This window comes from Oenanthe melanoleuca, chromosome 1, assembly GCF_029582105.1.
Source record: "Oenanthe melanoleuca isolate GR-GAL-2019-014 chromosome 1, OMel1.0, whole genome shotgun sequence".
NCBI classification, from domain to species: domain Eukaryota; kingdom Metazoa; phylum Chordata; class Aves; order Passeriformes; family Muscicapidae; genus Oenanthe; species Oenanthe melanoleuca.
The window spans coordinates 50,112,069-50,126,727 of NC_079333.1; the positions used below are offsets into that span (position 1 = coordinate 50,112,069).

The 14,659-nt window shown below is 36.7% G+C and overlaps 1 protein-coding gene across 1 annotated transcript in view; it reads left to right on the top strand.

The window, feature by feature from the left end:
* The window catches only part of FREM2 (FRAS1 related extracellular matrix 2), a 113,482-nt gene that overhangs the window by 56,238 nt on the left and 42,585 nt on the right, over positions 1-14,659 (top strand). The window contains exons 3-6 of the mRNA XM_056501902.1: positions 3,144-3,290; positions 5,447-5,677; positions 8,381-8,506; positions 9,397-9,648. Of these exons, the coding sequence (XP_056357877.1) occupies positions 3,144-3,290; positions 5,447-5,677; positions 8,381-8,506; positions 9,397-9,648 (756 nt within the window). The remainder of the gene's footprint in view (positions 1-3,143; positions 3,291-5,446; positions 5,678-8,380; positions 8,507-9,396; positions 9,649-14,659) is intronic.

Genomic DNA, 14,659 nt, shown 5'->3' on the forward strand with positions numbered 1-14,659 from the left:
GTAGGCACTCTTGCTGATTCATCTCTGATTTATGCCACAGATACTCAAGGAAGTCAGTATCTACATCAAGATGCATCAAATTCTGTTATGTCCATAAGTGAATGCTGAGATGCAGTTAAATGCTTTTATTTATGAATTAGGGTCTGGGGTAGCAAAACTACAATCAGGCTTTCCTTACAGAATGGCCATTTTTTATGGCCCTTCAGGTCAACAGTGCTCAAAGTACATAATTTAAATCCTGTCTTTACACAGCTCTGTGGTCTGTGGAGAAAACTGGAACTGATTATTTCCTTCTCTGAGCTCTTTGCACCATGATAGAAAATTCTGACAATCTAATCTGCGTTTTTTCATAGAGGATTTATAACTTTAAGATATCTGATCTTTATGGTTTGAAAGATGAATGCTTGAATGGGAATATTAATTTAAATATTTTTCCCTTCAAGTAGTTGACTGACCAGTCCTCCTCCCCCTCCTCTTTTATTCATGTTGTGTAACTGAAACTTTTGTTTCCAGATGACTTGAACTTTTTAGGAATTTCATGTTTGGTGACCTATGCAAAAATAATACATCACTGTTTTCTGACAGGCAAACAATTTGCTGACAGGATTTCTATAACAACCAGCTCCAGATTATATCCATCTTTGACTTGTCATAGACAGGCAAACCTTTTCAGAGGGTTTTGTCCTCAAAAGCCTCAGTCATGGAGTCACTTTGTGACTCACCTTACTCTAGATCTTTCCCTAAATGTCTGACTGTGCCCAAGGGCAGTGCAGGGCACATTCCTTCTGCTGATAGAAATATTATTATTGGGCAGACACTTATTTTAGTAGTGAGCCAAATTAAAATGGCATGTGCTGTTTTGTTTCTGACATTTTATAACTTCTAAAAGCTGTATTCTAAATATTCTTCACAGGCATTATATTTGTGTGGTGCTTGGCTCTACTGTGTTGTAGCAGTTTCATCCAAATTTGGCAGGGGGATTCATCTTACCCAGCATTAGATGGCTGTAATAAAAGTGCTTACAATGTAAAGTGGCACAACAGAACTTTTAAAAAGCTGCTGAGGAAAAATGCCTGTATTTTTGCACATTTCAAGGCAAAGCTAATCTCCTTCAAAAATGAATGTCTAAATTAAGTCATAGTCTTACAAAACACCTCTTTCCCAGGTTTGACTATGCAGACAGTTTAGGATTTCTAAGCCTCAGAATAAATACCTGAAGTTAGGTAAGATGTGTCATATGCTTCCTGCTCTGTTTTGTTAGAGGTCTGTAGCAGTAATAATAATAATAATAGTAGTAGTAGCTAATAATAAGAACAGCAGTTTTATTCTGTGAGACAGTGGACCATGAAATGGCTCATATAAATTAGAAAACCTGTCTTCTGAACATGGAGAAAAAAAGCACAAAGTGAAGACACAAGGATGTAAAGTACCTATGTTCTTTTCTTAAAATTTTAAAGCTGATGGGTTTGGTATTGCACAATATAAAAGGTGAACATTATATGTTTCAGGGACAGAAGCAGGTCTGTAAAAACAGAGACTTGCCGTATCCCCCTTAGGAAATATAATTTTTTTTGTTTGATTGTTAGGGTGTGGTTTTTCTATTCCATGAAAAAAAAAATAGAAAGAAACAGCTGAAAGCAAGAAATAGGTGGAATGAAATCGATACTAAATCTTCTATATTCTTTCTTGTGCTTTCTTCCTGAATTTCATTCATAAGAGACCTGTATGTAAGATGTAGATTGTCTGCCTTTGGCTGCAGCACATTTAACCTTGAGTTCTTTGGACAAGAGAGTAATTAGATTTGCTTTTGCTTTCTATCCTCTGGTTAGAATGTATTTTCTTTAAAAGCACTCAGACTTTGCTAGAAAATTTTCCTCTACCTGGGCAGTTTCAAATATCTTACATTCTCATTTGTAGTAAGCTCATGCAGCAGTATTTCTTCTCACCAGTGTTACAAATAGGTTCTCTCTCCTCTAGAAGACAGTACATTTCCATCCTTTTTATGTGTCAGAAACTTTTATCCTTCTGTTAAATTATGTTCAAATTGGGCAGTGTGTTTAAGGGTGGCACACAAATGGCTTTTCTCACCAGATTAGAGAACAAGGCATATTCTGTTACATTTGTCCCACATTCCCTAGTGGGAAGACATAACATACAGCTAACCTAATGTAAGTGCTGTAACACTATAGCTGCTGATTCTCTGTGGTGCTCATTAGTTTTTGATATGTGTGTTTGCAGCTTTCCCCTTTGTCAGTAGCAGCAGAGATCAAAAGAGCAGAAAGGAGCAGGGTGAGGAGTGCAGGGAGATACTCCAGTAACCTGCTTTCATTTACACAGTACCTTTGCCTCCGTGTGAGGCTGCACAACTATAATTCCTGGGTTTTTCTAGTAGGCAGGTCAATAAAGAAACATAGATGCTTATCTTTGAAGCAGAGTGAAGGCATATGGAGTGGCTGCCTAATTTTTCAAGAATGGAAGAAACTGGAAGGGGTAAACCAGTCTCTTCCTCCAGTAATTAAGCCATGAATTATTTAAAGACTTAGATATGTCTCTCTGCTGTTCAGAGGAATTTTTTTTTTCCACTGGCTTAGGTGCAGAAGTGTTAATTTGTAAAGAAAATTTCTTGCACATTGAAGACAGTTGTTACCTGAGCAAACTTTGTTCTGTAGCAGCACCTTGTGGGAAGGAAATCAGACTACAGTCTCCCACACAGGCCAGCATTCCCAGAAGACAGTTGCCAAGTGAGCATCTGCCATCAGTGAGCTGAGCAGCTTATTTTGTTATTGCTATAGAACTTACAGGATTTTAGAGTAATAAAAAGCACATCCATTAGGATGACATAAAGAAGGCATCCCAAATGTATTTTTATTAAATCTTGACCTTTTTCTCTTGAGAAATAAGAAAATTAATGTACTGTGTTTGTATGCATCTAAGCAAAAATTTCCTTCTATGTGTACCAAATATGTTATGGTTGAGTTCTTTACTTGGAATTTCTTAGTTTTAAATCTTTAAAACTTTTGGGTTGTGATGTCCAGATAGATACACATCTTACCCAGGATGCAAAGTTTCATTAACCTCAAAAGATGAAGTAATCTTTAACAAAAATGAAAAGTTATAATTATGTTTTAAATTTTGTTTTGCAGGAGGCAATAAACTGAAGAACCAACATTTTCGCCTAAACTGGGCATGGATCTCCTTAGAAAAGGAGTATTACTTAGTAAATGAAGAGTCCAAGTATCTTGATGTTGTTATTAAAAGGAGAGGTTATCTGGGAGAAACCTCTTTTATAAGTAAGTTCAATTCTTACCAGTTGCTTCTATAGACCACTGCCCAGCTAGTTGACATAATGTATCAATACAACTATATCCTATTACTGCTGTTTCACAATAAGCAAATATATTCAAAGGAATATGTTTATTTATTAAAGAGTATATCCTGTATGTGCTATGTATACGATTTCTTTAGTTAAATTATGAAATCTTCCTTTTTGTGGGGCTTTTTTGTCTTCTGCAATTAATTTTTGAATAAACAACCCGAGACACCATCCTTCTTCCTTTGATTTGATTGATACCACTGTTTATTTGTTTCACAGAATACAGTTCCTGTCCAGATCTTTTTTCCCTATAATGAAAAAATACAGTTGTAGCAATTGAAAAGCCAGCAATAAACATATGTCATTTCCCAGGAAGGCTGTTGTGAGCTGGTCTGACCAGCAGCTACAGCATTAGGCTCATTTTCTTCACTCAATGTTGGCAGTCAACTGAGGCTGACACAGGAGGTGTTGAAAACTGTTTGCAGTGTCTGGGGAGTAAAAAAGTGAAAAAAAGGCTGTGTTATCACATTCTGCAACCTCACACCTGTTTCTAGCTTCTGGATCTGTTTCCTCCTCTGAAGCATTTGCACCAGGGAACATTATCCTTGTACAATTTCACATTGAAACCTATGGTGAGCTTACACTGCTTAGAGTAAACACTCAATTTAAAGCTGTTTTTGCAGAGATTTGTTAGCATTTACCTGGCAAGTTTCTCTTTAGGGCTTTTTCTGATTAAAAACCTGAGATGCAGTAGAGACACCTACTTTGGCATGAGATTCAGGGGATATAGAGCTTAACAGTGTCTTGCTTGAAAAGACTGTTTTGAACAGGAACAAACTTTTATAGTATATTTCTTTTAAAGAAGGAAAAATAATTGAAGAGATAAATGCATAGTTAGGGATGTGTGGTTTAAATTAATTACTGTTACTGAATAACAGATACTGATGTGACTTCTGATCCTTCAGATAGAGTGTTTACAAAATTTTCTACCTATGGATTTAAGGTCAGTTTCAGGATTAAGCCTGACTGAAAAATCAGCAAAACCAGTTTGAGTAACTTGCCTCTGACAATCTTAATCCTGCAAATGGAATTACAGAATTGGAAAGAGAATAAAACATACTGGTCAAGATGCTTATGGCCTTTCTGGTCTGTATGCAGTGCCAAAGTGGCTGAAGGTTTATAGGTTATATAAAATTTGCTATGGTTCAGGACGAGCCACAAGCCTGAAGAAAGAAAGGCAAGGTTTGTAGGGAAGGGTCACGTGTTTCAATACATCAAATAATGCAGCTGGAATACACAATCAGAGAAGGGAGAAGTTTTAAGGGTTTTTCTTCTGAAAACCTGAGAAAAGCATTTAAGACTTCACTTGTACCTTCTGATTTAAGCAAGGCTGAACACATGAGTTAGAGACAGTTGTGAAATGCTGTCTAATTTCCATGAGGGTTTTCAGAGAGCCTTAAAGTGGGAGTGAAATGTCTGTGAAAACCTGTTTTAGAGCAGACTGCATCTGAGGCTGGAAGACCTGTGCCATCCCTCTGGATTGAGTTGTTTAAATTTTTTTCCCATAAACTTGCAGCTTCAACTTCACTTTAACCTAATGATTGTCATTATGCAAACACAGAAGATAACAGTTTTTAAAAACTTTTATTGCAGTGGCATTGGGGGCAACAGTTCAGGTTTTGCATCTTCTTTCATTTTTATTCAGTGTATTTTCCTTTGTGTCTTTATGTTTTCCTTAGCTTTCCCTTTAAAGTCTGAACTTTCCAGTGGTGTTTTTATTTTTTTCTAAGATAAATAAATATTTCTAAGGTTTTCAGGCAGGATGCTATTTAGATGTTCTGGAAAGGAAGAGTACCCAGAGGACTAAAAGGAGAGAGAAACATCTGCTGTCCTTTTTGGACATCCATTAATTGAATTATGGGGAAATGGAAACTTGATGTAACTTCAGAGAATATAGAACTTTTCCACCTCTATGTGTGACACCTGATATAAAATTGATCAAGAGTAACGGATTTAGTTTGAATGTTCACAGGTTGTGAAAAGTATATTTTTCTACATGTCTTCTAAAGATGACACAATGGGAGAAAAATGACCAGTGATGTTTATAATGACCTGAATTTCTGATTTTAACAGGTATTAGCACCAAAGATGGTACTGCCAGGAAAGATAAAGACTTCAGAGGAAAAGCCCAGAAGCAAGTGCAGTTTAATCCTGGTCAAACCTTAGCTACATGGCGAGTACGGATTTTGAGTGATGGTGAACATGAACATTCTGAGTCCTTTCAAATTGTTCTTTCTGAGCCTGTCATGGCAATTCTGGAGTTTCCTGCTGCATCCACAGTGGAAATTATTGACCCAGGAGATGGTGAGAACCCTTCCAGAGCTGTACTGCCAGTGTGTGCATATACCAAAAGATAAACTGGAGGGAAAATGCTGTGAGTAACAGTGGCTACTAAAGGCTGACTGTCCTCAAAATATTGCTGAAGACAGACCTGGGCACCAGGTAGCCATTTGTCCTCTATCACTTTAAGTGCTTGATGAGGGGCTTACTCAGGTAGCATGCTTTTGTGAAATACCTGCATTTTTTTATATGTTATATCTAGGGGCTTTGTTTGTTTGTGTTAATTTTAGGTATAACATGTTTTCCATTAAATGTGTTTGCAGACTGAATGTCTCTAAAGAGTTGGCTGGAGGTGACTTGATTTACTTTGCCATGTCATGTTTGAGAGGATGGTACAGGAAAGTTTAGGCTGATTGATCACAATAAGTTTGGTCTTGGAGCAAACTATTTGCATCAGTTAGACCTTGATATCGACCTGAGAAGCTCAGTAATTGTAAAGTTCATTAGACCAAGTGTAGCACAGGCTGTGTCAGGAGCAAATAAAATTATGTTTAAATATAAATTAAGAAATAAGCTGATTTTTAAAAGCTATTTTAAAGAAGTAATTCATGTTGCTTTGCGTCTTTTCATCTGCACCCAGACAGTTGAACCCATGGGCTGTAGTCACACAGAACTGTCTTTAAGAAATCTTTTAAGTACTGGACGATCATAAGAACTTCAATTATGTAGTCTTCCCTAATTAACATTTGAAGAGTGTTGGGCATGAAAATTATCAGAGGTGAAAATTATCAGAACATAGTTCCTAGTTACAAATGCAAGTTAAACCAGAGCTTATCTTTCATCCATTTTTAATCACTGAGAGAAATAGTGCTTAACTTGAAAGCACCATGTATGAGAGACAGAAATAACTTGAAAATGTGTTCAATCTCTTTATCTTTTCTATGATCAGTAGGATAGCACAGTTAAAGGTAATTGGCTGAGTCTTCTTTATGCCAACAGTAATTTATATTTCTTACATTAAGATAAAATTTTTACAGTCCTGGAGAATTTGTATTAATTATACATAAAGTAAAGTTGCAGAGGGCAAAATCAAATGTGCAGCTGCAAATCAAGGAATACCTAGAAGAAAACTAAAGAGTGAACTTCAAGAGGAATGGCTATGTTTCCTAACATAGAGCTTAGGGTTTACCAAGCTCGCTGAATAGGAATCATCAAACCATTTTATTCTGCTTCTAGTGAAAAAATCATTGATTTGAATGGTAGCTTTAGGATCAAAACTGTGAGTTTGTTCAGAAAACTGTACCAGCCTCTTGGGGTATGACACATTAGTTAATGTTTTATTCAAAATATAGACTGCATAGGGATATGTTCTTTTATACTAGCTGCAATGGTGTAGCTCATTCTCCTCCAAGTTTTTATGTTGTTCATAAGGTTAAACTTTTATAATGTACTCCTAGTTGAATAATTATGAGAGAGAGAGAGAGAGAGAACTGACAAATCAGATTCCTGCAGGTTTTGGAAGGTTAGAGTTTTTACTAAATTCTAAAGAGAAAATAGAAGGACAATAGAAATGGGATTTTTTAAATTTATTTTTTTTTAATGCTGCCTTTTGCTTTACTTTAAAATAAAAATGTAGGGATTTGATATTTTTCACATTGAAATTTTGTCTTGCCAGAATAGTGAGTAGTCTTGATCTTATCAAACCTGAATTACAACATTTTTAAGGCAGGCTTTTGACCTTAAGTCATGCTTGTAGTAGTTGGAGAAATAAAACCTGGAACATGTTTACAAAGAAGTCACCTGACAATTTTCAGCACACTGTTTGCCAAAGTACTCTGAAATGATGAAAAATTTGCTTTGTGCAATCAGTTTATATCACTTAATTTGATGTTATACAGGATTATATTCTGTTTGTGCTGCAGTCACACTAATGAAACTGTAAAGGTGGTTTATAATTATGTGCATAGCCACCTTTTATTTTTGAGTTTTTGAGAGAACAAGAACAAAATTGATCCTGAATCCCAGTAACAACATAAAACCCAGCAATCAGATTATATGAGCATAAAAATGAAGGAGTTCAGGATACATCTTAGTGGACGTTTTCCCTGAAAAATGCTCTGATCTCCTTTTGTGTGATACGTTTTAGGGTGAGATTGCTCAAGTTCCCCAGACTTCAGTGGCTGTATTGGTTTGGTCTCTTTCTAGTAAAAAAGGAGTGTAGACACGTAACCAACTCAAATCAAATGTCCAAGTCAGAGTAAGATGTCAAGAGCTCAGCCTTGCTCCTCAATGCCAAATGATTTTCCTGGTTACCTTGATGCAGTAAATAAAGAATGGCCTTGGTGAACCACAGCCTATGTGTGAGCTATGCTATTGATATTTCTGTAGTTAACAGTTAATAATTAAATAACATGGAAATAATAAAAAATAGTCTTTGTGGGAAAATTCTCCAAACACTGTCTTGCACCATTAACCCTAGATAAACAAATCAGTCACATAAGAGACCACTTAATAAGGACTTGTGAATTCAGACCTAATGATCTGATTTTCTTTTCCATTTCTGAAACACTAAGAAATTCTACTTCTCTCACCCTCCAAGTTTTACTTACAATTTAGTGGCATTACAAATAAACGTGAGTTCTTTGTTGCACTTGAGAATATTTTTAGAATTTCAAAAATGCTCTTAGCTAATGTACAGGTGACCTTATGGGGTTCTTTTCTTTGCAGAATCAACAGTCTTTATTCCTCAGTCCACCTATACTATTGAAGAAGATGTTGGTGAGTTATTTATTCCAGTCAGAAGAAGTGGAGATGTGAGTCAGGAGCTGATGGTCATCTGCTACACACAACAAGGTAGTAGAATCTACTATAGAATGAAAAAATGGCAAAAGTGGAAAAAAGACAGAAATTGTATCATATTTATTCCATCTATTTTATAACAAATTTTTTTATAACTCTGTTAATTATGTTTTCATCTAAATATCTTCACTCTCAACTGGAAATATATTCATCTCTGCAATCTGTCTAGGAGTATTACTGAAAGCAGTTTAAAAATCATCATGGAGAGGTGAAGAGGATCTGTATTCTTCACATTTCTGCAAGGTTTTTATTTTCAGATATTTTATATCTGAAAGTGATGAGAATTGAAAACACTGCAGTGATTGCCCTGGCTATCTTTCACTTGTTTATATCTTGAAAAATAATATTGCTTAATTGTCATGCTTGTCCTTCTTCTGACTTTCAGTCTCTTAATACTTGTGCAGGGCATGGGATTTCTACACCTGTGGTTTTATTAGTATTTAGTATTTAGTATTTAGTATTTAGTATTTATTGTTGAAGCAATATTTTGTGTAAAGTAATCTGGAATCCAAATAATTTGTTTTCCTGAAATTCTATCTGATTTAATCCACTGGTATCTTCAATATGGATAAAATATATTATGAGTAGTTAACTGGTAATCCTCACAGGGGCTATTTTGTCAGTCTGTGTCTCTTGTGATAAGCAATATTCTTCTGACTGAAAAGGTGCAAATGGTTTGAAGAACCACATTTTTCCATTGTATCATATACAGAAATAGGACAGACCTCAGAAGTGGGTCTGTGGACCTCTGACCTTGTCCACAGCCCATCTTATCACCAAAAAGTAAACAGAAATTAAAAGTTAATGAAAATAAAATTCCACCTCTGTGAGGAGATCATCATAACCATGGTATATGTAGTGACTGTTTTCCTTTTATGCCACAGGAACAGCATCTGGCACTGCCCCAGCCTCTGTGCTTTCCTACTCTGACTACATCTCCAGGCCAGAGGACCACAACAGCGTTCTGCGTTTTGACAAAGACGAACGAGAAAAAACGTGTCGGATCGTCATCATAGATGATTCCCTGTATGAGGAGGCTGAGACCTTTGATGTTTTGCTGAGCATGCCCATGGGTGGAAGAATTGGTGCAGAATTCCCAAGCACTCGCATTACCATTGTACCTGACAAGGATGATGGTAAGATATCATATAATTGAAGTGATAGTCCCAATGCAGGACAGAAAGTACAAATAACATCACATTCAGATCAGCATGTAGAAAATGAGTTTTGTTTTTCTTCCTGCTGGTTAAAACACATGCTGCTTCCATCTTGAGATTAGAAAATACTATTGGAAAGCTGTGCAAGTTTTTGAAAGTATTTAGTATTGCTGTTTTATTGTTAGAGAAAATGACATGAGCAGTGATTCAGGGCAAGGAGCTGCACCTTTCTCTTCTGTCACATTAACAAACATAACCCAAAATGTCACCTTGTGTGGGCAGCCTTGTTTCTACAATTCTGAGGCTGTGTTCACAAAGCCTTTGGGCCCATGAAGTCATGCTGCAGAGGGCCCTCTTGGAGGCCCTGATGGGGCAGAAGCCATCAAGCAGCTCCCAGGAGACAAGCTCTATTTCTTATTATTTGATGCTGCATTTGACTTTCTGCATAGAAGTGTCATTTGTGCTCCCTTTGTCTTTTTAACAAAGCAAATGTTCAAATAAGTCTAATGATGCTTTAGAAATTTCTTCAGTAACAAAATGCTGACAGAATTATGTCATTTGTTCAACTGGTTAATAGCTTTAAGATATTGATTTGAAAGGGGCACTTCTGGTTGTGATTAGAAAAAGGGGTGTGACTAAGGCACAGCAGAATCAGCACACTGTACCACTGACTGCTTTCAAAAATACATGTATTATTGCTGCTTCAAGCTTCTCCTTTAAAGCTTCAGCATTGGTGTGACAGCTCTTTTTCTTGGAGAGGTAGCATGAAAGCTTCCTGGTACAATTGCCCTCATTTATACCTGGAGTTTGGAGACTGACATCTCAACTGTAAATTCTGTGATAGGACTGCTGATAAGCTGTTTTAGTCCTCTCTGTGAGGCCATAAACCATCTATTGTGACACCATCATATTTCCTAATGACTAAAGGGAGGAATTACATAGTACAGTACTCTTTGAAAGTCTGATGCCAAAACAGACCATTATTATCAGCACAGTGATTTCTCTGTGGGTAAGGATACAAAAGGCAGCTCTTAAAGGCAGGAAGTCCACACCCATCTAATTGCCTCATAAATACTCAGTCTGCCTGAAATTTGTCACCTGTAATCCTGTGACAGAGGTGACTTTGTTTTCTCTGTGGAGAATTTGGGTAATCATATAGCATGAATGACTACACCAGGTTGAAAAAACACATCTTGTAAAGTCAGAGATCATATATTGTATGCAAGCCAAAATAGAAATCTTTATCTGAATCTGCTCTTGTACCAAAGACAAATTTATTCATTTAGGAGCTTCTGCAACAGTTTGATTTGTGTGAATAATTCTGATGAATTAATGAACTTTAAAGTTTGTACATAGCAGCGTATAGAATATTTAGAAAGCAGCTATTAAAAATGTGTGTTCATGGAGAAGCTTCCAAAAATGGAAGATGTTCTGATGGCTTAAAATATATATGGAGAGTTTGGGATGGAGAGAATGATTCTCCAAGACATTAGTTAATATCAGAGATGAAATTAGAATATCTAACTTCAGTGGGATTCTCAGTGGCTCCCAGTCACAACTGAGTATAAAAGTTAATATTTTATGAATCTCACACAAAATATTAGGGAAGTTAATGAGAAATCTCCTTTAACACTGCCATTAGAAAGCAGAAGTAATTTAGTTTGTGTACCACTGTTGAGTTTGTTTGTGTCAGATGTGATAGTTACTAACTATGAACCATGGAAGAAAAGCATGCATAGGGAAAAGACCTATGTAAATCATCCACTTCTGGGGTGGCATTAATCTCACCTGGTATTAGCCTCCAAAACTTTAGACATCTGATTCAAATAGGCTATTACAGGATTCTTCTATAGTTAATGAAAATAGAGATGTACTCCCAGGAAATATCCCATCCTAGGACCAATATCTAAATTGTTGAGCTCAATCACCAGGGATTCAGTGCATCTGAATACATTGATTTATGACAGTAGATATAAACTCTACCTTAAAAATTTAATTTGCAAGTGCAAAGTTGTAAGCACTACTGGGCATGAAGGACATACCTGTACTGCACAGAGAGCACAGAGTTCAGCATAAAGCCCATTTGAAGGAGGCACTTTGCATAATAGAGAAATATTATGCATCTAGGAAAAGGAAGAGGAGGTTATGTGCACTTTCCATTCCCCTTGGACAGAGAAATCCTGGAATTTAGTCTAAGACTCGTGAAAACACTCAGACCCTACTCTTCCATGGAAATGCCTTAATCCTCAGGCACTTAGCAACTAAACTAGATCAGCCTGGAAGTGCTCTCTGTTTTTCCAGCTGAAGCAGTGACTCTGAAATCATTTCATAGAGAGAGAGAAAAAATGAGATCTAAGTATTTTGTTGGTATTCATCTGGGAATGAAGAGCCTGTAATTTGGTTCCAGCACTAACAATGTTGCCGTATGGTATGCCACAAGTCTGATACAAAATGCTTTAACAAGGTTGGAGTCAAAGCTCTGCTTTTTCATAGTCCCAATATTTTGACTGCTGTGCTAATTTAGACTCTTTTTTGCTTAGTTTTTTGTTGTGGGCAAACTTAAAACTCAGTTTGTAATCACTTTTGGAAGCCTGAAGAGAAAAGGTGTGGTGAGTGCAGAGATGGAAGCTTGCACCTAAGGGGAAAATACTTACAATTATTTTGTGTGCTGCAAGTTTTTTGTAAGTGGCTGCCTCCCCATGTGATTTTAATTCCATGCTACTGTATTTAGTGTTGCCGTGAGAGCACACAGCCTTACAGCCAGGCTGGCAAACAGTCTTCCTGCCTTAGTGGAATTGTTGAAGACTCATGCTGTTCACAGCAGGAAGTGCATTAAATACATTTCTTCCACTTCATTCACATTAGATGGGCAAGAAGTTGCTCAAACGTCTTGACATTTCTGCATCAAGGCTGGGAAAATGAAGGACTCAGGTTTATGTTGGAGATTTGCTGACCATTATCTTTACACCTGATCAACAGAATCATCACTCATACCATCCACATGATAGAGGATAGCACTGCCTGCAAATATTTTACAGATGAGTAAACTGGATGATGGTATCCTAATGTAGAAAGGGGATGATAGAGGTCGAACAGAACAGATTAATTATTTAGTCTTCTGAAGATTTCTTTAAAATACTTTCTGTCACTTTCCTTACACTTAATTAAATTCTGAAAGTCCTTAGACCATGTTCTGGAAATTGGTACCCACTAACACTTGTCCAGCTCCCTTGAAGTAGTAAAATATATATTAATGTTGACTATCAATAGACTGAAAAGTCAGCGCTGCAATGTTACACTGTAAATATGTGCTTTGCATTTGCTTCTAGCAAGCAGGCAGTATGAACTAACTCTCAGTGTGTGTACTGAGCCAAATTTACAGCTTTTGATAAATAAGTGTTTTATTGCTACCATAGTTTATCAGAAGAACGTCCTTATCTCACAAGGCTGGTTGGAATCTCCTTATTTCCATTGGTCTCCAAGGCAGGCAGTCAAATGTGCCTTTTTCTCTTTGCCAGCAGGTCTGTCAGATCTTAAACTGAGCAGGTGGTTGATTAATCTTAGTAGTTAACGTCTGCTAGTACATTTGTCCAATTTTAATTACAATCTGAGCACTACAGGCAGAGGATTCCCACTGTTATTCTATGGACTGGAGTCATGATTTGGCCAACTATCCATCACCACTCTCTGGAGATGCCTAAAATAGTGAGCTGGTTCTTTTTTTCTGTGTACATCCATGTCTGATTACTTTCTCCCTTTTATGTTTTTACAGTGCTTGTGAATTTGATGCCTCTGGCACTTCTCTGTAGCTTTTAACTTCTTTTGTCCTCCCATTAAGTAAAATCTCTATATGACCCCTCCCCTTTCCCCAGTCTGTGGCAGGTGGCCAGGTTGGCAACTAATCAAGGGAAAAAGTGGATGACAGCCAGCTTATGACACATATTATACTCCCAGTTTTCTTTACTAATAGCTTCTTATTATCACCAGTTCAACAGAGTGAAAAATGTTCAATTTGTGATGATAGCCTTGAAGATTTTGGAAAGTGCCTGTTTGCTGCCTATCACAGAAATAAATTAATGCCATACTTTGCAGTAAGACATTCTATAGAGTAACCAGACACACTTATGATTTGCTTTCTTTACATTATTTGTTGCTTACCATTTATTATGTATGTGTGTCCCATTTTATGAGTATGTGTGTTTGTATATATATGTGTATGTGAAGTACAGATGTTGGATTAATCTCATCTTTATTTATCTGCTTAATAACTAGAAATATAGTCCAACCTTATGATCTGGGCTCCTTTGGTAGGTGAAGAGAGCAGAACATTAACCTCCAAGCAATAATTTGTCACATCTGTTTTACAGTAAAGGGTGCAGCTGGTGGAACACAAAGCTCTTCAACCTTCACTGCTGCATGTTTTTAAATAGTTGCTTACACAAGCAATAGTACACTTCTATGAGAATTGCAGTACCTTTTTGAGGAGAATGTTGAAATACTTTTAATTTTGTATTCAGAGCACACCAAATAGCTGATAAGCAGAAGGCATGAAGAGATTACATGAACTGAAGAAAAAAAAATGCCTTCTGTTAAATTCAGAATGAGTTTAATGAGGTGGTGTTCTTATGTGAGCTGGTATTGCATCCCAGAGCCTAGTGCATTATTGGTTTATGGCAGTTCACTCTAGAGTTCATTAAACTGCTTTCTCTCTCGTGTCTTGCTGTAGCATATTATATTTTTGATGGCATTGGTCATTGTGCTGTAGATCTTGCATTTATTATCCGCTGTTTAGAAATGTAATGAATGCCTAATAAACCATTCTAAATTAGTCATCTATTCATTGTTGGATACGGTTGTAGGAAGTGTATTTAGTGACCGAGTGAGAGCTTTGTATGTTTAAGATTTGGATAATTGAGTTGACTAGGATGTCTTGGTGCATTCACTTTTCCTAAGGGCTCTTCAATCATCTTCCTTACTCTGAATCTCCTCA